The 22,683-nt window shown below is 46.4% G+C and overlaps 1 protein-coding gene and 1 non-coding gene across 2 annotated transcripts in view; both read left to right on the top strand.

Moving 5' to 3' along the window:
• The window catches only part of LOC139273861 (epithelial cell-transforming sequence 2 oncogene-like), a 72,214-nt gene that overhangs the window by 46,301 nt on the left and 3,230 nt on the right, over positions 1 to 22,683 (top strand). The window contains exons 12-20 of the mRNA XM_070890937.1: positions 744 to 847; positions 3,069 to 3,185; positions 4,330 to 4,419; positions 13,889 to 14,103; positions 14,888 to 15,035; positions 17,540 to 17,613; positions 17,711 to 17,867; positions 19,024 to 19,089; positions 20,983 to 21,071. Of these exons, the coding sequence (XP_070747038.1) occupies positions 744 to 847; positions 3,069 to 3,185; positions 4,330 to 4,419; positions 13,889 to 14,103; positions 14,888 to 15,035; positions 17,540 to 17,613; positions 17,711 to 17,867; positions 19,024 to 19,089; positions 20,983 to 21,071 (1,060 nt within the window). The remainder of the gene's footprint in view (positions 1 to 743; positions 848 to 3,068; positions 3,186 to 4,329; positions 4,420 to 13,888; positions 14,104 to 14,887; positions 15,036 to 17,539; positions 17,614 to 17,710; positions 17,868 to 19,023; positions 19,090 to 20,982; positions 21,072 to 22,683) is intronic.
• trnad-guc (transfer RNA aspartic acid (anticodon GUC)) lies at positions 18,485 to 18,556 on the top strand. Its single transcript has one exon. It is a non-coding gene; the product is annotated as a tRNA-Asp (tRNA).

The following is a 22,683-nucleotide window of genomic DNA, read 5'->3' as shown; positions in this document are numbered from 1 at the left end:
CAGAGAAGATGTTTCCACTGATAGGGGAGACTAGAACTAGAGGGCATAATCTTAAAATAAGGGGCCGCCCATTTAAAATAGAGATGAGGAGAAATTTCTTCTCTGAGGGTTGTGGATCTGTGGAATTCGCTGCCTCAGAGAGCTGTGGAAGCTGGGACATTGAATAAATTTAAGACAGAAATATACAGTTTCTTAAACGATAAGGGAATAAAGGGTTATGGGGAGTGGGCGGGGAAGTGGAGCTGAATCCATGATCAGATCAGCCATGATCTTATTGAATGGCAGAGCAGACTCAAGGGGCCGTATGGCCTACTCCTGTTCCTATTTCTTATGTTCTTATGCATACATTATACCTAGCACCTTCTCCTTATTACCCTTACTACTTTTCCTTCCTTTCTTTCCTTTTTTTCGTTCTTTTCCACTCTCTTGTCCTCTTCTCATTTTTTTTTTAAAAGCCATTTATTATTATTTACTGTTATTTCCTGTTTCCTTCTTTCCTTCTCCTGACCCTTCCCTCCCCCCCCGCCACCCCCCCGCTTCCCTCCGCTCCCTGTTTCACTCAGTTCCTGTTTCCCCCTTACTCTCCTTTCCCTGAGCACCATAACTTGCAGTGAGTGTGTGCGACTTCTGAACCTTGAGTTAAAGTGTCAAATATATCAGTGCGGGTGAGAGGTTTTAAACCTGACGCAGGTTTAGGCCAGTCCTGGTGCACAGTGTAATTTGTGCACTTTATTTACCTATAGGGCAGTTAATGTTTGACTCAATGAGTGCAGCGAAGGTCCAGGATCACCAAGAAACCACTCGAGCTTTAACTGAAGGACTGATCATAATGTCAAGGGAAAAGCGGGTGAGTGCAAGTGCAAGCTGTTATATATGTACACTATAGATATACTCTCTGTGTAGTCACTGTATAGTTGCATAAGATAGAGACTTGTTTATCGAAGGTACCATCAACAAGGTTCACACTGTGTACACTATGCTGGCACCACCAGAGGGTGCTACTGGTGGAGGCCCAGGGGTCACCTGTACACCACAGGTACCCAGGTATAAAAGGGAGTTCACCATGTGGTATCCTCACTCAGGAGTTATATTAAATGGACTAAGGTCACTACAGTTCAAGTACAATACTTTGCCTCGTGGAGTCATTATCAGAGCATCTAAAGACATAACACAAGCCACCTGTTGTTTCCTTGGCGATACAATTAGAAATGTAGCACAGATCATGGACTTCAGTTATGTGGAGAAACTAGAGAAGCTGGGATTGTTCTCCTTAGAGCAGAGATGGTTAAGGGAAAGAATTAATAGCAGTGTCCAAAATGATGAGGGGATTTAATAGAGTAAATAAGGAGAAACAATTTCCACTTGATGGAGGGTCGATAATCAAAGGACACAGATTCAAGATAAAATCTTGGCAAAAGAGCTAGAGGGAAGATGAGAATTTTTATACACAGCAAGTTGTTGGGATGTGGAATGCACTGCCTCAAAGGGTGATGGAAGCAGATTAGTAGTAACTTTCAAAAGAGAATTGGATAAATGCTTGACATTTTGCAGGGTTATGGGGAAGGAGCAGGGAGTGGAACTAATTGGATCGCTCTTTCAAAGAGCAGTCATGGGCATGATGGGCCAAACAGTCTCCTTCTATACTATGTGTAATTGTTTATTACAAGAAGTTGGCTTTATAGTTCAGGACAACGTTCTATGGGAGGCGATTATCCTGCTGTCACTGCGCTAGTTGGGCTAAAATACAGAGTGCTCGTGGCCCCAAACAGAGGCAACTCTGGACTTAAAGTATTAAGTGCGGGGCTCGCACTGGTGGCGGAGCTCACACTGGCACTGGTGGTGGAGCTCGCACTGGCGACGGGGCTCACACTGGCACTGGTGGTGGAGCTCGCACTGGCGACGGGGCTCACACTGGCACTGGTGGCGGGGCTCGCAGTGGTGGCGGGGCACATACTGGCAGCAGGGCACGCACTGGCACTGGTGGTGGAGCTCGCACTGGCGACGGGGCTCACACTGGCACTGGTGGTGGAGCTCGCACTGGCGACGGAGCTCACACTGGCACTGGTGGTGGAGCTCGCACTGGCGACGGGGCTCACACTGGCACTGGTGGCGGGACTCGCAGTGGTGGCGGGGCACATACTGGCAGCAGGGCACGCACTGGCACTGGCGGTGGAGCTCGCACTGGCACTGGTGGCAGGGCATGGCACTGGTGGTGGAGCTCGCACTGGTACCATTTGGCATCTGTGGTAGCTTGCCAACCTCACAAAGATGCTTTCCATAGGCTCCATGACTGAGTAACATCACAACAGGTATTTTTTTTATTTTGTATTAATTTTGTTCAGAACTTTGTCATTTTTATCTGCCATGCACGAAGCAAAGAAGGAACTGAGAGTTAGATTATTTAGCCTATGAGTTTTGGTTTGCCTATTTTCTGCCGGTTAGCTTATTCAATATCTGCAGTGTTAAAACACTTCTATGACTAATAAAGCTTGTTCATTTTAACCACACCTCCTTGCTGACTCCTCTACCTCATCGACAGACATGAACTTGTCTCGTTTGCAATGCTGATGCAACACTTACTGGCCGATCTCTGTAACCTCCTCCATCCCCACAACCCTCCGAGATCTCTGCGCTCCTCCAATTCTGGCCTCTTGCGCATCCCCGATTTCATTGCTCCACCATTGGTGTCCGTGCCTTCAGCTGCGTGGGCCCCAAGCTCTGGAATTCCCTCCCGCCTCTCTACCGTTCTCTCCTGTTTTGAGACACTCCTTAAAACCTACCTCTTCGATCAAGCTTTTGGTCACCTGTTCTAATTACTCCTTACGTGACTTGGTGTCAAATTTTGTCTGATAACACTGGTGGGACATGTTACTACGTCTAAGGCGCTATATAAATGCAAGTGGTTGTTGCTGTTGAAGGAGCATCTGCAATTTCTCAGACTCAAAGACTTACTTCATGGCAAGTCTGTTATTTGATGCTTGTTCCAGTATAACGTGCTCCTTAAAATAGTCTCCATGCAAGCCACCTGGGGCGATGTAAATGGAACTAAAATTCTGCTTATTTTTCAGGAGAATCCTCTTGAATTTCTCTCCGACTTCCTTGTGAGCAGATCTGGGAAGAGCAAGTTATCAAAAGCCGGTGAAACATTCCTGACAGAATGTGATGGAGGGATTAGCCCGGTGAAGGTGCAGGCACCCGATTCCTTTCTTTAATAAGTAAAAGGATATTTATATTTATAATCACCGATGTGTGTTGGAAATCGCGATACTCTTGAGCAAAGGGTTTCCAGTTGAGGGAACATTTAGCAGCAGGAGAAGGGGAATAAAGGGAGCTCAGTGAGTGCATTCCTCGCCAGGTTTGGCACATACTCATCACGGCAGAGTCCCGGAGAGACCAGGAAGGTTCCAGGCTTGATCTCTGACCTCTGCAGAGTGACCTATTATTTGACAAGGAAGCAGGTGTAAGGGCAACAGTTGGCGTTAGCCGGGGCTCAGTGGGCAGCACCCTCGCCTCGGAGTCAGAAGTTTGGGGGTTCATAGTCCCACTCCAGAGGCTTGAGCACAAAGCCTAGGCTGACACTCCAGTGCAGTGCTGAGGGAGCGCTGCACTGTCGGATGAGACGTCTTTTGGATGAGATGTTAAACCAAGTCTGCTCCCTCAAGTGGATGTAAAAGATTCCATGGCACTATTCGAAGAGGAGTAGGGGAGTTCTTCCCGGTGTCCTGGGCAATATTTATCCCTCAACCAACATAACTAAAACAGATTATCTAGTCATTAATACATTGCTGTGTGTGGAAACTTGCTGTGCGCAAATTGGCTGCCGCATTTTCCTGCATTACAACAGTGACTACGCTTCAAAAGTACTTCATTGGCTGTAAAGTGCTTTGGGATGCTACAGAAATGCAAGTCTTTCCTTCTTTTAAAACGGCACAGTTTTCCAGTACAAGGTGCTGTTTGTGCACCCTAGACCCTTTTTATCTTTCTCAGCACTCCTGGGCGAGAGAGCAGGGGGGTGGGGGCAGATGGGAAATCAGCCTGAGTTTTTTCCCTTTTGTAACAATCCAGTGATGCCCTGTGGGAATGTACACCAGTGCGGAAGCCAAGTGAGAATAGGATTGGGCTTAGCGGCAATGCTCCCCATGGTTGAATAACAAAGCAATATGCAGTGCCTAACTCCAACATGAAGAGCAGCCACCCTGCTGTGGGAAGGGAAGTCCAGGGATGCCCCATGGGACCGTACCCTGGAACAAGCTTTCAGGACAGGAGGATGCACCCCCGCCACTCAACTGTGTTGGTTTTCTCTCTTTTTCCCACCCCCCCTCCCGGCAGGAAGGTAAAGTGGCAGAAGCCGGGAGCGTGGGGCATGCCTCTTGGCACCTCCAGGGGCGTGAGGAGACCATCCAGGAATTAAGCCACCCGGTGAGTCCGCAGACTGGGCACAGTCAGCACTTGGTTTCTCCACACCTTGGATCGTGTGCCGTGTGTGTGGCGTGTGTTTGTTTATGAATATTGTGTTCAATTTGCAATGCTGGGGCGGAGGACAGTTTGCTGATCAAACATTCTCGTGTGGTATAGACTGTGGGACCTGGGTTTTAAATTGGTGTCTCGACTGGTTGGGAATTTAGGGGTACAAAGAGCTTGCATTTATATAGTGTCTTTAATGTAGTAAAACGTCCCAAAGCGCATCACAGGAGCGTTAGCAAACAAAATTTGATACTGAGGCATATAAGAAGCTATTGGGACAGGTGACCAAAAGCTTGGACAAAAGAGGTAGGTTTTAAGGAGCATCTTAAAGGAGGAAAGACAGGTTTAGGGAGGGAATTCCAGAGCTTAGGACTCAGGCAGCTGAAGGCACGGCCGCCAATGGTAGAGAGATTAAAATCGGGGATGCGCAAGAGGCCAGAATTGGAGGAGCACAGAGATCTCAGAGGCTTGCAGGACTGGAGGAGGTTACCGAGATAGGGAGGGGCGAGGCGATGGAGTGAATTGAAAACCAGGATGAGATTTGCAAAGTGAAAGTACAAAGCTGGACGGGTCAACTTCTCCAGGAGGCTTAATGTGTAACTGTGTCGCGAGGGCAGGATAGCTGGTGGTGGCGGGGGTGGAATTTGTTATCCCACAGTGGGCAGTAAACCATTCAATCATACAGCATAGCAAAAGGCCATTCAGCCCATCGTGCCTGTGCCAGCTCTTTGAAAGAGCGATCCAATTAGTCCCACTGTCCCTGCTCTTTCCCCATAGCCCTGCACATTTTTCCTTTTCAAGCATTTATCCAATTCCCTTTTGAAAGTTCCTATTGAATCTGCTTCCACCGACCTTTCAGGCAGGGCATTCCAGATCATAACAATTCGCATAAAAACATTCTCCTCCACTTCCCCCCCCCCACCCCCCGCTTCATTTGCCAATTATCTTAAATCTGCGTCCTCTTGTTAACACCCCTCCTGCCAGTGGAAACATATTCTCCCTATCTACTCTATCAAAACCCTACCTATTCAATCAAAGCCAAAATAATATATATATAGCTCCACCCGGTGGACTACTGTGGTAATGCAGCCATTGCTGCTTACAACAACAAAGAGGGAACAGGTCACCTGACAGGTTCCTGAAGTTATCAGCCGTCTAAAAGCCCGTGTGTTTGTGAGGTCATACAGAAGATATCACATTGGTGACGAAGGATAGGATTTCTGGATAACCGAGCTGAAATGTTTGTTGGTGGATGATTCAGCCAACCGACAGAGAGACTTTGAGGGCTTCTTTGTTTTGATTAACAGCTAAAAGTCCAAGGTAAATTACAAGCACACGTGTCTGAGCTGCCAGAATCCAGATGGGGTGCAAGAGTGGTTATACCAAATAAATTCAGGTCCAAATTATTAGGAGATCTTCATGACCAGCACTTGGGAATGTGCTTGTCCAAGAGTTGTGCACGCAGTTATTTATGGTGGCCAGGTCTAGATTAAGATATAGAGTACATTGTTAGTCAGTGTACGACATGTCAATCGGTAAGCAAGAAACCACAATCAGTGCCATTACAGCCATGGAAAGGGACTCCCAGGGTGTGACAAAGGTTCCATATTGATTTTGCTGAGCTAGAAAGACAGCAGTTGTTCATTGTGATTGATAGCCATTCGAAGTGGGTTGAGGTGTTTCCAATGCGGAAAACAACAAGTAAAACATTAGACATTTTGCGAAGATTATTTTCTTCATATGACCTCCCAGTAGAAATTGTGTCTGATAATGGACCACAATTTTGTTAAGAATTTGCATAGTTCACAAGCAAAAATGGTGTGAAACATATCAAGGTTCCACCGTAACACCCTGCTTCAAATGGTGCAGCAGAGCGCACAGTACAAATTGTAAAACGTGCCCTCAAACAGATGTTGGATCCAAATCTAAAGAAACGATAGTTGTCATTGGACCATAAATAGGTGAATTTTCTAATTACATATCGTAATACTCATACAACTGCTTGTAGAACACCAGCAGAGTTGTTTCTCAAATGACATCCATGAACCAGATTCTCGTTGTTAAAACCAAACTTGGCACAGTCCGTAGAAGAGAAACAATTAAGACAGAAAGAGAATCACGATGGAGGTAGAGTAAAAGAGAGAAGTGTGAAATTAAATCAGAAGGTGAAAGTGAAGAACCATCACCATAAATGGTTAAAGTGGTTACCAGGAAGAGTGGTGAAGATATGTGGTCCTCGCACAAATTTGGTCAAGATGTTTGATCATGGAACGGTTAGGTTTGTTCACATTGATCATATTTTACCTACAGATGTGGAAGGAGTTAAAGGTTGAAATGATTAGATTATTTCTGACTCATCAGATAGTTTTGATACAAGTAAAGTACCAGTAGCATATCCTACATCAAATGTACTGGGAACAAGTCCAAGAGAAAGTCAGAATTTAAGTCTGAGTCCGAGTCAGACAGACAAACAGTCTGAAGTTGCAGAGAGTTCAAATGTAAATCAAGGGCATCCCTTGGAGGAAAACTTTCCTCAGGATCAGCCTACAATGAGAAGGCAAGACTGTGAGAAGGGATAACCATCCGTGGCTAAACATGGAAATAAGGGATGGCATTAAATTAAAAACAAGGACATACAATGTGATCAAGACAAGTGGGAGGCCAGAGAATTGGGAAACTTTTAAAAGCCAGCAAAGAACGACTAAAAAAAATGATTAAGAGAGGGAAGATAGATTATGAAAATAAACTAGCACAAAATATAATAACAGATAGTAAGAGTTCCTACAGGTACATAAAAAGGAAAAGATTGGCTAACGTAAATGTTGGTCCCCTAGAGGATGAGACTGGGGAAATAATAATGGAGAACAGGGAAATGGCAGACATTGAACAAAATTTTGTATCGGTCCTCACAGTAGAAGACACTAAAAACATCCCAATAGTGGATAATCAAGGGGCTTTAGGGAGGGAGGAACTTAATACAATTACTATCACTCGGTAAAATAATGGAACTGAAAGCGGACAAATCCCCTGGAACCTGATGGCTTAAATCCTAGGGTCTTAAAAGAAGTGGCTGCAGAGATAGTGGATGCATTGGTTGTAATCTACCAAAATTCCTTTGATTCTGGGGCGGTCCCAGCAGATTGGAAAATTGTAAATTTAACACCCCTATTTAGAAAAGGAGGCAGACAAAAAACAGGAAACTATAGACCAGTTAGCCTAACATCTGTGGTTGGGAAAATGCTGGTGTCCATTATTAAGGAAGCAGTAGCAGTACATTTGGAAAAGCATAACTCAATCAAGCAGAGTCAACATGGTTTTATGAAAGGGAAATAGTGTTTGACAAATTTGCTGAAGTTCCTTGAGGATGTAACGAGCAGGGTGGATAAAGGGGAACCAGTGGATGTGGTGTATTTGGACTTCCAGAACGCATTCGATAAGGTGCCACAAAAAAGATTACTGCACAAGATAAAAGTTCACGGGGTTGGGGGTAATATATTAGCATGGATAAATGATTGGCTAACTAACAAAAAACAGAGAGTCAGGTTAAATGGATCATTTTCCGGTTGGCAAAAAGTGACTAGTGGGGTGCCGCAGGGATCGGTGCCGGGTCCTTGACTATTTACAATCTATATTAATGACTTGGATGAAGGGACTGAGTGCAATGTAGCCAAGTTTGCTGATGATACAAAGATGGGTGGGAAAGCAAATTGTGAGGAGGACACAAAAAATCTGCAAAGGGATATAGGTAGGCTAAGTGAGTGGGCAAAAATTTGGCAGATGGAGTATAATCTGTGGAATTCTCTGCCCAAGGAAGCAGTTGAGGCTAGCTCATTGAATATATTCAAATCACAGATAGATAGATTTTTAACCAATAAGGGAATTAAGGGTTATGGGGAGCGGGCGGGTAAGTGGAGCTGAGTCCACGGCCAGATCAGCCATGATCTTGTTGGGTGGCGGAGCAGGCTCGAGGGGCTAGATGGCCTGATCCATGTTCTTATGTTCTTATTAATGTTGGGGAAGTCCAGAACCAGGGGTCACAGTCTAAGGATAAGAGGTAAGCCATTTAGGAACGAGATGAGGAGAAACTTCTTCACCCAGAGAGTGGTGAAACTGTGGAATCCTGAACCACAGAAAGTTGTTGAGGCCAATTCACTAAATATATTCAAAAAGGAGTTAGATGTAGTCCTTACTACTAGGGGGATCAAGGGGTATGGCGAGAAAGCAGGAAAGGGGTACCGAAGTTGCATGTTCAGCCATGAACTCATTGAATGGCGGTGCAGGCTCGAAGGGCCGAATGGCCTACTCCTGCACCTATTTTCTATGTTTCTGTGATGAGTGAAAATGTGAGGTTATCCATTTGGCAGAAAAAAATAGAAAAGCAAATTACAATTTAAATGGAGAAAAATTGTAAAGTGCTGCAGTACAGAGGGACCTGGGGGTCCTTGTGCATGAAACACAAAACATTTGTCTGCAGGTTCAGCAAATAATCAGGAAGGCAAATGGAATGTTGGCCTTTATTGCAAGGGGGATAGAGTATAAAAGCAGAGAAGTACTGCTACAACTGTACAGGGTATTGATAAGGCCACACCTGGAGTACTGCACACAGTTTTGGTCTCCATATTTAAGGAAAGATATAATTGCACTGAAGGCTGTTCAGAGAAGGTTCACTAGGTTGATTCTGGAGATGATGGGGTTGACTTATGAGGATAGGTTGAGCAGGTTGGGCCTATACACATTGAAGTTCAGAAAAATGAGGGGTGATTTTATTGAAACATATAAGCTAACGAGGGGGCTCAACAAGTTAGATGCAGAGAGGTTATTTCCACTCATAGGGAAAACTAAAACTAGGGAACATAGTCTCAGAATAAGGGGTCGCCCAATTAAAACGGAGATGAGGAGGAATTTCTTCTACTCAGAGGGTTGTAAATCTGTGGAATTCTCTGCCCCAGAGAGCTGTGGAGCTGGGTCATTGAATATATTTAAAGTGGATATATACAGATTTTTAAGCGATAAGGGAGTAAAGGGTTATGGGGAGTGGGCAGGGAAGTGGAGCTGAGTCCATGATCAGATCAGCCATGATCTTATTGAATGGCAGAGCAGGCTCGATGGGCCAACTGGCCTACTCCTGCTCCTATTTCTTATTTTCGTACGTTCTTAATGGGTCTAAGTTCAAACACCATGTTTGAGAAGTTCTCTTCGAGAGCGAAGGTATCCTCTTCAACTCAGAAAACAAGTGGTTAAGCTGGATTTGTAAATATGGCAAAATAAGTCCATATCCTTTGTTATATATAACCATGCAAGTGATGATTGTTTGTTATAATTACTTCTTCATTAAGGAGGGAGAAGTGTAATATATATACAGATCCACACAGTGGACTGCTGTGGGAATGCAGCCATTGCTGTTTACAACAATAAAGAGGGAACAGGTCACCTGACAGGTTCTTGAAGTTATCAGCTATCTTAGCTGTTTGTGAGGTCGTACAGAAGATAACACAGGAGGCATGTGGGATGCACAAAATACTTATTGCACAAACTTGAAGAATCACTTACATAGAACGTTTTTGAGGGAGAGATTGAGAGAGAGATAAAGGAGTGAAGTAGTATATGTGACTGGGTAGATTGATCGCAGACTGTGGCAGCTGCGGGTTTGATGGGCCAACTGGCTGTTTTAGGTTTCCATGGTTTCCAATGTTCTGAACATCCCATAATAACGCTCCATCAGAACCGAGATTGAGGCTGTTAACTAATATGGCAGGAGGATGGGAACAACCCATGCAGGAAGACAGAGGGAAATAAAATGGAGTCAGAAGCAAAATATAGAAAGGAGGGCAGAGAAACCCAAGGCAAAAAACAAAAAGGGCCACATTACAGCAAAATTCTAAAGGGGCAAAGGGTGTTAAAAAAAACAAGCCTGAAGGCTCTGTGCCTCAATGCGAGGAGTATTCGGAATAAGGTGGATGAATTAACTGTGCAGATAGCAGTTAACGGATACGATATGATTGGCATCACGGAGGCATGGCTGCAGGGTGACCAAGGCTGGGAACTCAACATCCAAGGGTATTCAGCATTTAGGAAGGATAGACAGAAAGGAAAAGGAGGCGGGGTGGCGTTGCTGGTTAAAGCAGAAATCAATGCAATTGTAAGGAAGGACATTAGTCTGGATGATGTGGAATCGGTATGGGTGGAGCTGCGGAATTCCAAAGGGCAGAAAACGCTAGTGGGAGTTGTGTATAGACCACTAAATAGTAGTAGTGAGGTTGGGACAGCATCAAACAAGAAATAAGGGATGTGTGCAATAAAGTTACAGCAGTAATCATGGGCGACTTTAATCTACATATTGATTGGGCTAACCTAACTGGTAGCAATGCGCTGGAGAATTTCCTGGAGTGTATTAGGGATGGTTTTCTCGACCAATATGCCGAGGAACCAACCAGGGAGCTGGCCATCTTAGACTGGGTGATGTGTAATGAGAAGTGACTAATTAGCAATCTTGTTGTGCGAGGCCCCTTGGGGAAAAGTGACCATAATATGCTAGAATTCCTTATTAAGATGGAGAGTGACAAAGTTAATTTGGAAACTGGGTCCTGAACTTAAGGAAAGACAACTTCGACGGTATGAGGCGTGAATTGGCTAGAATAGACTGGCAAAGGATACTCAAAGGGTTGATCGTGGATAAGCAGTGGCAAACATTTAAAGATCACGTGGATGAACTTCAGCAATTGTTCATCCCTGTCTGGAGTAAAAATAAAACTGGGAAGGTGGCTCAACCATGGCTAACAAAGGAAATTAAGGATAGTGTTAAAGCCAAGGAAGAGGCATATAAATTGGCTAGAAAAAGTAACAAACCTGAGGACTGGGAGAAATTTAGAATTCAACAGAGGAGGACTAAGGGTTTAATTAGGAGGGGGGAAAATAAGAGTACGAGAGGAAGCTTGCAGTGAATATAAAAACTGACTGCAAAAGCTTCTATAAATATGTGAAGAGAAAAAGATTAGTAAAGACAAACATAGGTCCCTTGCAGTCAGATTCAGCTGAATTTATAATGGGGAACAAAGAAATGACAGACCAATTGAACCAATACTTCGGTTCTGTCTTCACGAAGGAAGATACAAATAACCTTCCGAAGGTACTAGGGGACAGTGGGTCTCGTGAGAAGGAGGAACTGAAGGATATCCTTATTAGGTGGGAAATTGTGTTCGTAAAATTGATGGGATTGAAGGCCGATAAATCCCGGGGGCCTGATAGTCTGCATCCTAGAGTACTCAAGGAAGTGGCCCTAGAAAATGGTGGATGCATTGGTGATCATTTTCCAACAGTCTATCGACTCTGGATCAGTTCCTATGGACTGGAGGGTAGCTAATGTAACATCACTTTTTTAAAAACGGAGAGAAAACAGGTAATTATAGACCGGTTAGCCTGACATCAGTAGTGAGGAAAATGTTGGAATCAATCATTAAGGATGAAATAGCAGCGCATTTGGAAAGCAGTGACAGGATCGGTCCAAGTCAGCAAGGATTTATGAAAGGGAAATCATGCTTGATGAATTTCTGGAATTCTGTGAGGCTGTAACTAGCAGAGTGGACAAGGGAGAACCAGTGGATGTGGTGTATTTGGACTTTCAAAAGGCTTTTGACAAGGTCCCGCACAAGAGGTTGGTGTGCAAAATCAAAGCGCATGGTATTGGGGTAATGTAATGACATGGATAGAGAACTGGTTGGCAGACAGGAAGCAGAGAGTCGGGATAAACGGGTCCTTTTCAGAATGGCAGGCAGTGACTAGTGGAGTGCCGCAGAGCTCAGTGCTGGGACCCCAGCTCTTTACAATGTACATTAACGATTTAGATGAAGGAATAGAGTGTAATATCTTCAAGTTTGCGGATGACACTAAACTGGGTGGTGGTGTGAGCTATGAGGAGGACGCTAAGAGGCTGTAGGGTGACTTGGACAGGTTAAGTGAGTGGGCAAATACATGGCAGATGCAGAATAATGTGGATAAATGTGAGGTTATCCATTTTGGGGGCAAAAACACGAAGGCAGAATATTATCTGAATGGCGGCAGACTAGGAAAAGGGGAGGTTCAACGAGACCTGTGTGTCATGGTTCATCAGTCACTGAAAGTGGGCATGCAGGTACGGCAGGCGGTAAAGAAGGCAAATGGTATGTTGGCCTTCACAGTTAGGGGATTTGAATATAGAAGCAGGGAGATCTTACTGCAGTTGTACAGGGCCTTAGTGAGGCCTCACCTGGAATATTGTGTTCAGTTTTGGTCTCCTCGTCTGAGGAAGGACGTTCTTGCTATTGAGGGAGTTCAGCGAAGGTTCACCAGACTGATTCCAGGGATGGCTGGGCTGTCATATGAGGAGAGATTGGATCAACTGGGCCTTTATTCACTGGAGTTTAGAAGGATGAGAGGGGATCTCATAGAAACATATAAGATTCTGATGGGACTGGACAGGATAGATGCGGGAAGAATGTTCTCGATGTTGGGGAAGACTATGTCCCCAGAACCAGGGGACATAGTCTTAGGATAAGGGGTAGGCCATTTAGGACTGAGATGAGGAGAAACTTCTTCACTCAGAGCGTTGTTAACCTGTGGAATTCCCTGCCGTAGAGAGTTGTTGATGCCAGTTCACTGGATATATTCAAGAGGGAGTTAGATATGGCCCTTACGATTAAGGGGATCAAGGGGTATGGAGAGAAAGCGGGAAAGGGGTACTGAAGGAATCATCAGCCATGATCTTATTGAATGGTGGTGCAGGCTCGAAGGCCGAATGGCCTACTCCTGCACCTATTTTCTATGTTTCTATGTTTCTGTGCTTCCAGGGTAGAGCAGGGGGTCGGAGAATTGAGGAGACACTGTAACAGCCCGACCTTTGACCCACGCTGGGAGCTGAAGTCCTGCAGGTTCAGCCCCATAGTGGCACAAACGCATGATTTTTAGACATCAAGTCACCTGCCTGGATGAGTGCAGCTCCAAAAACACTCAACCCTCTAGAACAAAGCAGCCCGCTTGATTGGCACCCCATCCACCACCTTAAACATTCATTCCCTTCCATGACTACAGTGTGTACCATCTACAAGATGCATTGCAGCACCTCCCAAACCTGCGACCTCTACCACCTAGAAGGGCAAGGGCAGCAGGCGCGTGGGAACACCATCACCTCCAAGTTCCCCACCATCCTGATTTGGAAATATATCGCCGTTCCTTCATCATCACTGGGTCAAAATCCTAGAACTCCCTCCCTAACAGCACTGTGGGAGTACCTTCACCACACAGACTGCAGCGGTTCAAGAAGGCAATTAGAAATGGGCATTAAACGCTGAACTTGCCAGTGACGCCCACATTCAGAGAATTAATATTTTTAATAATCAGCTTTTATTTTCTACCGGATACTTACCCTTTAACCTTTCCCGCTCTTTTGCAGAACACAAGGCTGCTTGGTGACTTTGTGGAGAAACGGATGCAGATTGCCAGGGAGACCTTGTCGAGTGAGCGAGATTACGTGCAGACCCTGGAGATGGTAAAGGACCTTTACTGGGCTCCTCTCAGAGCAGCTCTGGCTTCCAACCGAGCAATCCTGAGCACCGCCAACATCCACAGCATCTTCTCCGACATCCTGTCGATCCTGGATCTCAACAGGTTCACACTTAACAGTGTATTAAGAGGGGAAGCGCAGGGTATCAAACTCATAACGTAACATGAAGGCCAGGAGTGGGGGCCGGTGTGCCAGGGCCATGAGTGGGCTCTGCCGAGTGCAATGACACATCAACCAAATGCACCATCTCACCGACCAGAGTTAAGACCTATATTATTCTATATATAAACGAGCCGAACCCCTCCGGATTAGATTCCAGCCTGTAACTCACCCCCAGGTATCCATTATTCTATATATAAACCACCCGAACCCCTCGATTAGATTCCAGCCTGTAACTCACTCCCAGGTATCTATTATTCTATATATAAACCACCCAAACCCCTCGATTAGATTCCAGCCTGTAACTCGCTCTCGGGCATCCATTATTCTATATATAAACCACCCGAACCCCTCGATTAGATTCCAGCCTGTAACTCGCTCTCGGGCATCCATTATTCTATATATAAACCACCCAAACCCTTCGATTAGATTCCAGCCTGTAACTCATTCCCGGGTATCCATTATTCTATATATAAACCACCCAAACCCCTCGATTAGATTCCAGCCTGTAACTCGCTCTCGGGTATCCATTATTCTATATATAAACCACCCAAACCCCTCGATTAGATTCCAGCCTGTAACTCACTCTCGGGTATCTATTATTCTATATATAAACCACCCGAACCCCCCGATTAGATGCCGGTTTGTAACCCCCTGGTTATCCCCGTCCTGTTGGTCCTTTGCCTTTGTTCTTTCTGATAACAATGGTTGCTATGCTGAATGTTGTAGGGATTTACTGGGGGCCATGACCGACCGTCTCGGTGAGTGGGGTCCGTCACAGTGTCTGGGAGACGTCTTCGTCAAGTTCAGCACCAGACTGACTCATTATACCAACTTCTTCAACAACTACGGTGCCATCCTGAAGACCATTGATAAGGTGCGAGTGCATTTAGGGAGTGAACTGGGTTTGTGGAGAGCAGGCTCGGGAAAGGGTCCTCGCGACAGCCATTTTCAGATGAAATTGTAATCCTGTCTATTGAAATGCCTCATGTGCAAGACTCACATTACCCAATACACTCAGTCAGCAGCTCCTGAAACGACACACTGGTCACCAACCAACTCTGACCCCAACTGGCCAGAATTGGAGGCACTGGGTGCTGATGGTTGACTATTCCATGGGTTAAACCGATCCTGTTAATGTGCCAAGACGCTCCGCGCTCTCCACCTAGCGGCCTTGGCTTCCTCATTGGGGTCGAGCTGTCGTCTCATCTCAATGGCCGTTACTCGTGTGGGAACAGGATGGGGTGCAGGATAGGAACAATGTAGGAGGTGGAGTCAGCTGCCACACTACCTATAAAATTCTCATCCTTGTGTTCAAATCCCTCCATGGGCTCGTCCCTCCCTATTTCTATAACCCCCTACAGCCCTAAAACCACTCCTCAAATTCTGGCCTCTTGCGAATCTCAGGTTTTAATCGCTCCACCATTGGCAGCTGTGTCTTCAGCTGCCCAGGCCGGAAGCTCTGGAATTCCCTCCCGAAATGTCTCCATCTCGCTCTCCACCTTTAAGCTGCTCCCTAAAACCTACCTCCTTGACCAACCTGCCCTAATATCTCATGTGGCTCGGTGTCAAATTATGTTTGATTATGCTCCCGTGAAACAGCTGGGAATGTTTTACGTTAAAGCAGCTATATAAACACAAGTTGTTGTTGTGATTACTGTCTTGTGCCAGAGGTCTGTGAGCCAACCAGGATGTGCTCACAGGAACGTTAGGAACAAGAGGAGGCCATTCAGCCCCTCAAACCTGTTCCGCCATTCAATTAAATCTTGGCTGATCTGCACCTTAACTCCATTTACTCGCCTTTGCTCCGTGTCCCTTCATACCCAATAAAAATGTTGTCCATCTCCATCTTGAAAGCTCCAGTTAATCTCCAGCATCCACAGTATTTTGGGGGAGGAGGGTATCGGATTTCCACGAACCCTTGTGTGGAGAAGTGCTTTCTGATTGTCCTAAACGGCCTAGCTCTAATTTTAAGGTTATGTCCCCCTGGTTCTGGACACCCTCCATCAGAAAAAAGTGTTTGTGTGCAGCAAACCTACCGAATTATTTTAACGTTTTTAAACGCCTCGAGCTGATCATCTCAATCTCCTGCACTCGAGGGAGCACAGGCCCAATCTATCCGCGGCTCAGGGGCAAATAAGGAGGCCGTGTTTCTCAGCCCCGGGTCCAGTCTGAATGGTTCAGGCCCTTCCAGTGGCTGTTCAGCTTCTGTGCTTCTTGTCGCTAATAGGAAATGACAGCAAAATGACCCACGAGAAGCAGGGAGTTGATGAGATTAAAGTCAGACTCAGCAGTACTGCTTCCTCCTAATGACTGCTGCTAATAGATCCATTCCTTTAGGACAGGAAGCAGCCTTTCAATTCCACCAATATGTTACTTTATATTAGAGACAGATGCTGTTCTAATGGCTCAAAGGCTCATTCTCAGAGTCCAACCAACCAATCAAATCCCAGGCTGGATCCCAGCTGAATGAGCCATCCTCAACCTGGGGCACTTGGTGGGACCACTCCGATCAGCTTCAGTGACCTTGGACTAAGAGGGGGACTATTAGCCAGGGTTTCCACTCCTGCAGTCACAGAAGGTTACAGGGAGACCCTGTTAGAGCTAGTCAAAATAATGAGGGATTATGATAGAGCAAATCGGGAGAAATTGTTTCCTCCCACTCCAGAGACTCGAGCACAAAATCCAGGCTGACACTCCAGTGCAATGCTGCGGGAGTGCTACACTGACGGAGATGCTATCTTTCAGATGAGACGTTAAACCGAGGACCCGTCTGCACTCTCAGGTCTCAGATAGACATAAAAGATCCCATGGAACTATTTCGAAGAGCAGTGGTATTATCCCCTGTGTCCTGGCTAATATTTATCCCTCAATCAACATCACTAAAACAGATTATCTGACCATTATCACATTGCTGTTTGTGGGAGCTTGCTGTGTGCAAATTGGCTGCCTTGTTTCCTACATTAGATAGGATTGCATAGGATATACAGCACAGGAAAAGGCCACGCTATTGGTATGTTGGCTTTTGTTACAAGAGGATTTGAGTATAACAGTAAAGCATCCCACTGCAATTATATAGGGCCCTGGTGAGATCGCACCTGGAGCATTGTGTACAGTTCTGGTCTCCTTCCCTAAGGAAGGATATACTTGCCATAGAAGGAGTGCAACAAAGGTTCACCAGACTGATTCCTGGGATGGAGGGATTGTCCTGTGAAGAGAAATTGAGTAGACTAGGCCTATATTCTCTAGAGTTTATAAGAATGAGGGTGATCTCATTGAAACATACAAAATTCTTACAGGGCTTGACAGGTTAGATGCAGGAAGGATCTTGTGCGTATGCTGTCACTCATTAATAGAAGCCTTACTTTAATGTTCTTTCAGTGTCGAAACACGATTCCGGGCTTCCGCGCTTTCCTAGCCAGGCACGACCGAACGGCGATGACCAAAATGCTGAGGTATCCCCACCGTTGACATTTATTGCTTACGAGACGAGCGTGTTTCAGAGAGCGGAGGAGATGTCCGACTGACTCTCGTCATGCTTTGTTGTTGCAGCCTTCAGGAGGCCCTGCTGAGCCCCAGCGAGCGGTTCGAGGAGTACGTGACGCTGTTGTACGCCCTGCGTCTGCACACTCCCGCCGAGCACGCTGACCGCCACCACCTCACTGCCGCCATTGCCGACCTGAAATGCTTCCGGGATTACATCCGGCAGGTGCGTGTGTTGGTCGGATTTGCCATGCGCAGTTGCTGGTATCGCCTCCTCGTACCAAAATCAAACTGAGCTGACAGGGGCACACTGGGCCAAATAGCCTCCTTCTGTGTTGTATGGTTCTAGGAGTCCCCACCTTAATGGTGGAGCAGGGTTGGGGGTGATCGGGGGCACCATACGTCAATAAGATGCAAATTGTGGACCATTTAACCCAGGTCCAATGTGCTCCGCCATGAGTGGCACCCCATCCACCACCTTAAACATTCACTCCCTCCACCACCGGCGCACCGTGGCTGCAGTGTGTACCATCTACAAGAGGCAGTGCAGCAACTCACCAAGGCTTCTTCAACAGCACCTTCCAAACCCGTGAACTCCTAGAAGGGCAAGGGCAGCAGGTGCATGTGAACACTACCACCCCCACCTCCACGGAGGTGTGTGGGGGGCCTGACCCATCCACCTCCATGGCATGGACCTGGTATTGCAGTACTTCCAGGAACGGTGCAGTGGCTCTAGGCCTTTTGGCTAAGAGCATTGGCGCAGAGTGATCCTTGAATGGGCCCAAGGTGACCTCTGGCGTTTGTGATTTGACAAAGAATTGGAAAGATTGGCTACGAGTCAGTTCCTCGTTAGTATAGTGGTGAGTATCCCCGCCTGTCACGCGGGAGACCGGGGTTCAATTCCCCGACGGGAAGGCAGTTGTTTCAAAATGTAGAATTTACTCAAAAGAGTTTCAAGTTCCCCTCCAAGTCACACACCATCCTGACTTGGACATATATTGTCGTGTATGCGTGTCAATGTTCCCGCTAAGCTGCGGGGGCCGCACAGGAATCTGAAAGGTCCCGCACAGGCTGCTCATACTACGGGTGCACAGAAATCTACAGGGACTGCTCCGAGCAAGCGCAACTTACAGAGAACATTGGTATGTATGTATGTGTGCGCGAATCCTGCTCAGGTGTGATTCTGGAGATTCTGTAATGCATCAGATCCGTGTGGAACACTCTCCAAAACACGCTCCTTCCTCAACAGAGACCCACCTGTGTAACCCTCTCCGCCCGCTTTCGAAAAAAATTGGCAAACGTGTTCCCGCCCCCGACAGGGGCATTTGGCGAAAATGTGATTTTCTGACAGGATGCGAACTTGCCGCCTCTTTCTGTTTCAGCTGAAAGTGCGGAGCGAGAGAGATCGGCAGATAGCGGAGGCCCAACGAAGCATAGCCGGTGCTCCTGTAAGTCAATAGTCGGTCATCTGTCTGATGCCCAGGAACAGACTCAGCCCCAATTACAGGGACAGACACTGCGACCGGTATCTGTGTAGTAATACTATTTTAAATGGGCCTTTTTTTTTTTAAAAGCACTAATGCAAAAGCATATCAAGTCCGGAAGATGACAACATATTTTTTTTTTAAATTGGTGCTGCTCTGCTTACTTTAGTTGCTAAGAAGATTGTGCAAATTGTTTGTGAGTTAGATACATATATATAAATTCTTATTGTGTCTAACAGAGATGGGTTTTGACTTTATCACAATCTTTCTAATAGATGAGAATGGCTAGGATGACCCTTGCTCCAATACTATGTGGAAAGTCAGCATCTGAAAGGACAGATGAATGTTTTGGGCTTAACTCTTCACAACCTCGGTGTCCTACTTGACCCAGAGTTGAGCTTCCGACCCCACATCCTCTCCCTCATCAAGACCGCCGACTTCCACCTCCATCACATCATCCGCTTCCCGCCCCTGCCTCAACCCGCCTGTTGCTGAAACCCTCCCATTCCTTCCTTACCTCCAGACTCGAGTGATCCAATGCTCTCCAGACTGGCCTCACACTTTGCCCCCTCTATAAACTTCAGCTCATCCAAAACTCTGCTGCTCGTGTCCTAACTCGCACCAAGTCCCATTCACCCATCACCCCTGTGCTCGCTGACTGACATTAGCTCCCAGTCCCCCCAACAATTCAAAATTATCATCCTCGTGTTTCAAGACCTCACCCCTCCCTAGCTCTGTGATCTCCTTCAGCCCAACAACCCTCCCTCTGGCCCCTTGTGCATTCAGGCCTCCCTGCGATCCACCAACGACAGCCATCCAGACCTCACGCTCTGCAACTCTCTCTAAACCTCCCTGAGCCTCTCCACCTCCGTCTCCTGCTTCAAGACCCAGCTTAAAATCCACCTATTTGACCAAGCTTTTGCTCGTCCCTCCTAATATCTCCTTCGTTGGCTCGGTGTCCGTTCAAGACGCATTACCCGCCTATTGGTACATTTTTCCAGATTAAAGCTCTATATAAATGCAAGTTGCTGTTTACACCTAAAATAAAACCGCAGACCACTGACAGCCACTGCTCCTCCCCATCTCCCCTCCATCCCTCCCTACCTCACCTCCTTCCCCAACTCACCTCCCTACACTCCATCTCCCCACCCTCCAGCCCATGTCCTCTCCCTCCCCCCCCCACCCAATCTCCCCTCCCTCATCCCACCTCCCCCCATCTCATTGCCCCTTCCCTCACACCCCCATCCCACCGCCCCTTCTCTCTCCCCCCCCCCCTCACCCCCAGATAGGGCAAGAAAATGTATTTGGGAGTCAAAGATCAGCCATGATCTAATTGAATGGCAGAGCAGGGTCAAGGGGCCGAATAGCCTACTCCTGCTCCTAATTCTTATAAATGACTTGTATAATGAAAGAATACACAAAGAACTTAGTCATGTAGGGCGCTCCCATAGCTTAGTTAAGTGCACTGCCCTACATGGTACTGAGCGTCGCTTGATGCCATGTCAGTGTTGAGTTAGCTGACCTTGGTTGGGTTAGCAATATACATTACGCTTGGGTCCACCCACCCCCAACAAGGATGAGCCAAAAAATCAGCTGGGGCTCCTCGATCACCACCCACTGGCCAATCTCACTTGAGTGAGATCATTACACCCTGCCCAGCATGAGAGAAATAATAAGCACCCTACAGTTTGTAGAGACTCCCCCCACCGCCCCACAACTCTTTTCCTACAATGTTAGCAGTGCACCCCTGTTAAAGGGGTGGGGAGGAGGGGGTCATGAGGTTGGGCTCTGTTGCACTAGAATTGCCCTCACAGCATTCTAAGCAGCTGCTGATAAACTGGAGGTATTTGTTTACAGATTCTGGTGGAGGCGAATAGGTACCTGATCCAGGTTCAGGAAGTGGCTCAGATGAATTGCCTCGATGGAAAGATCTGTGCTACCTTCAGGTACGAGGCAACGCTCTGCAGTTTCAAACTTCTGTGATCGTTCAGTTGTTACCCCCCTCTTGCCTTGCTCTTCACAGAACACACAGCCAACCCCCCCCCCCCCCCCACACAACCAAGATGTCTAGCAGTTTGCATTGGGCGTAGAACCTCTGTCCTGCAAGTGCCTTTCAGGGGGTGCATGGCAGTGGCTCAATGATCACCCCAGACCTTGTTGTGAGGAAGCTTTGCTGTTTCCGTGCCTAGATTGAAAACACATCCACATGGGGAGCTTTGAACTTGCGTCCCACTGGAACGTGCTGGGGTGCCATTCTGACATTGGTCATCAGCAATTGTTCCTGTAGGCACATTGTACTGAGCCAAGAAGGAGGAGGGGTTGTATTTATATAGCACCTTAAAAGGTAGGAAAACATCCCAACTCGCTTCACAGAAGCTCCAGTGAAGTACTGAGGGAATACTGCACTGTCAGAGGTGCCATCTTTCAGATGATATGTTAAACCATCTCTGCTATCTGCCCTCTGGAAGCCCTTGGGATGCAACAGATCCTAAGGCACTATTTAGAAGAGAAGGGGAGTTATCCCTCAACCAACATAACAAAAACAGGTTATCTGGTCATGATCACATTGCTGTTTTGGCTGCCACATTACAGTAACTACACATCAAAAGTACTTCATTAGTTGTAAAACGCTTTAGGGTGTCCTGAAGTCATGAAAGACATATAAATGCAAGTTCTTTATTCTTTGTTCGAAATCAACACAGAGCCAAATAGGGAGGAGTGACAAAATGCTTGGGCAAAGAGGTGGGTTGTAATGAAGGTCTTAAAGGAGGCAAGGAGGAGGTAGAGATGGAGAGGTTTAGGGAGGGAATTCCACACCTTGGGTTATATACTGCTTATTGGTATGAACTTTAGGTAGTGGGTAAAATGATGGAATCAATTATTAAGGATGTCATAGCAGTGCATCTGGAAAATGGTGACATGATAGGTCCAAGTCGGCATGGATTTGTGAAAGGGAAATCATGCTTGACAAATCTTCTGGAATTTTTTGAGGATGTTTCCAGTAAAGTGGACAAAGGAGAACCAGTTGATGTGGTATATTTGGACTTTCAGAAGGCTTTCGACAAGGTCCCATACAAGAGATTAATGTGCAAAGTTAAAGCACATGGGATTGGGGGTAGTGTGCTGACGTGGATTGAGAACTGGTTGTCAGACAGGAAGCAAAGAGTAGGAGTAAACGGGTACTTTTCAGAATGGCAGGCAGTGACTAGTGGAGTGCCGCAAGGTTCTGTGCTGGGGCCCCAGCTGTTTACATTGTACATTAATGATTTAGACGAGGGGATTAAATGCAGTATCTCCAAATTTGCGGATGATACTAAGTTGGGTGGCAGTGTGAGCTGCGAGGAGGATGCTATTAGGCTGCAGAGTGACTTGGATAGGTTAGGTGAGTGGGCAAATGCATGGCAGATGAAGTATAATGTGGATAAATGTGAGGTTATCCACTTTGGTGGTAAAAACAGAGAGACAGACTATTATCTGAATGGTGACAGATTAGGAAAAGGGAAGGTGCAACGAGACCTGGGTGTCATGGTACATCAGTCATTGAAGGTTGGCATGCAG

Source organism: Pristiophorus japonicus, chromosome 9 (assembly GCF_044704955.1).
Source record: "Pristiophorus japonicus isolate sPriJap1 chromosome 9, sPriJap1.hap1, whole genome shotgun sequence".
Classification (NCBI taxonomy): domain Eukaryota; kingdom Metazoa; phylum Chordata; class Chondrichthyes; family Pristiophoridae; genus Pristiophorus; species Pristiophorus japonicus.
The sequence above is the reverse complement of the archived record's forward strand: the minus strand, read 5'-3'. Positions and strand labels throughout refer to the sequence as shown.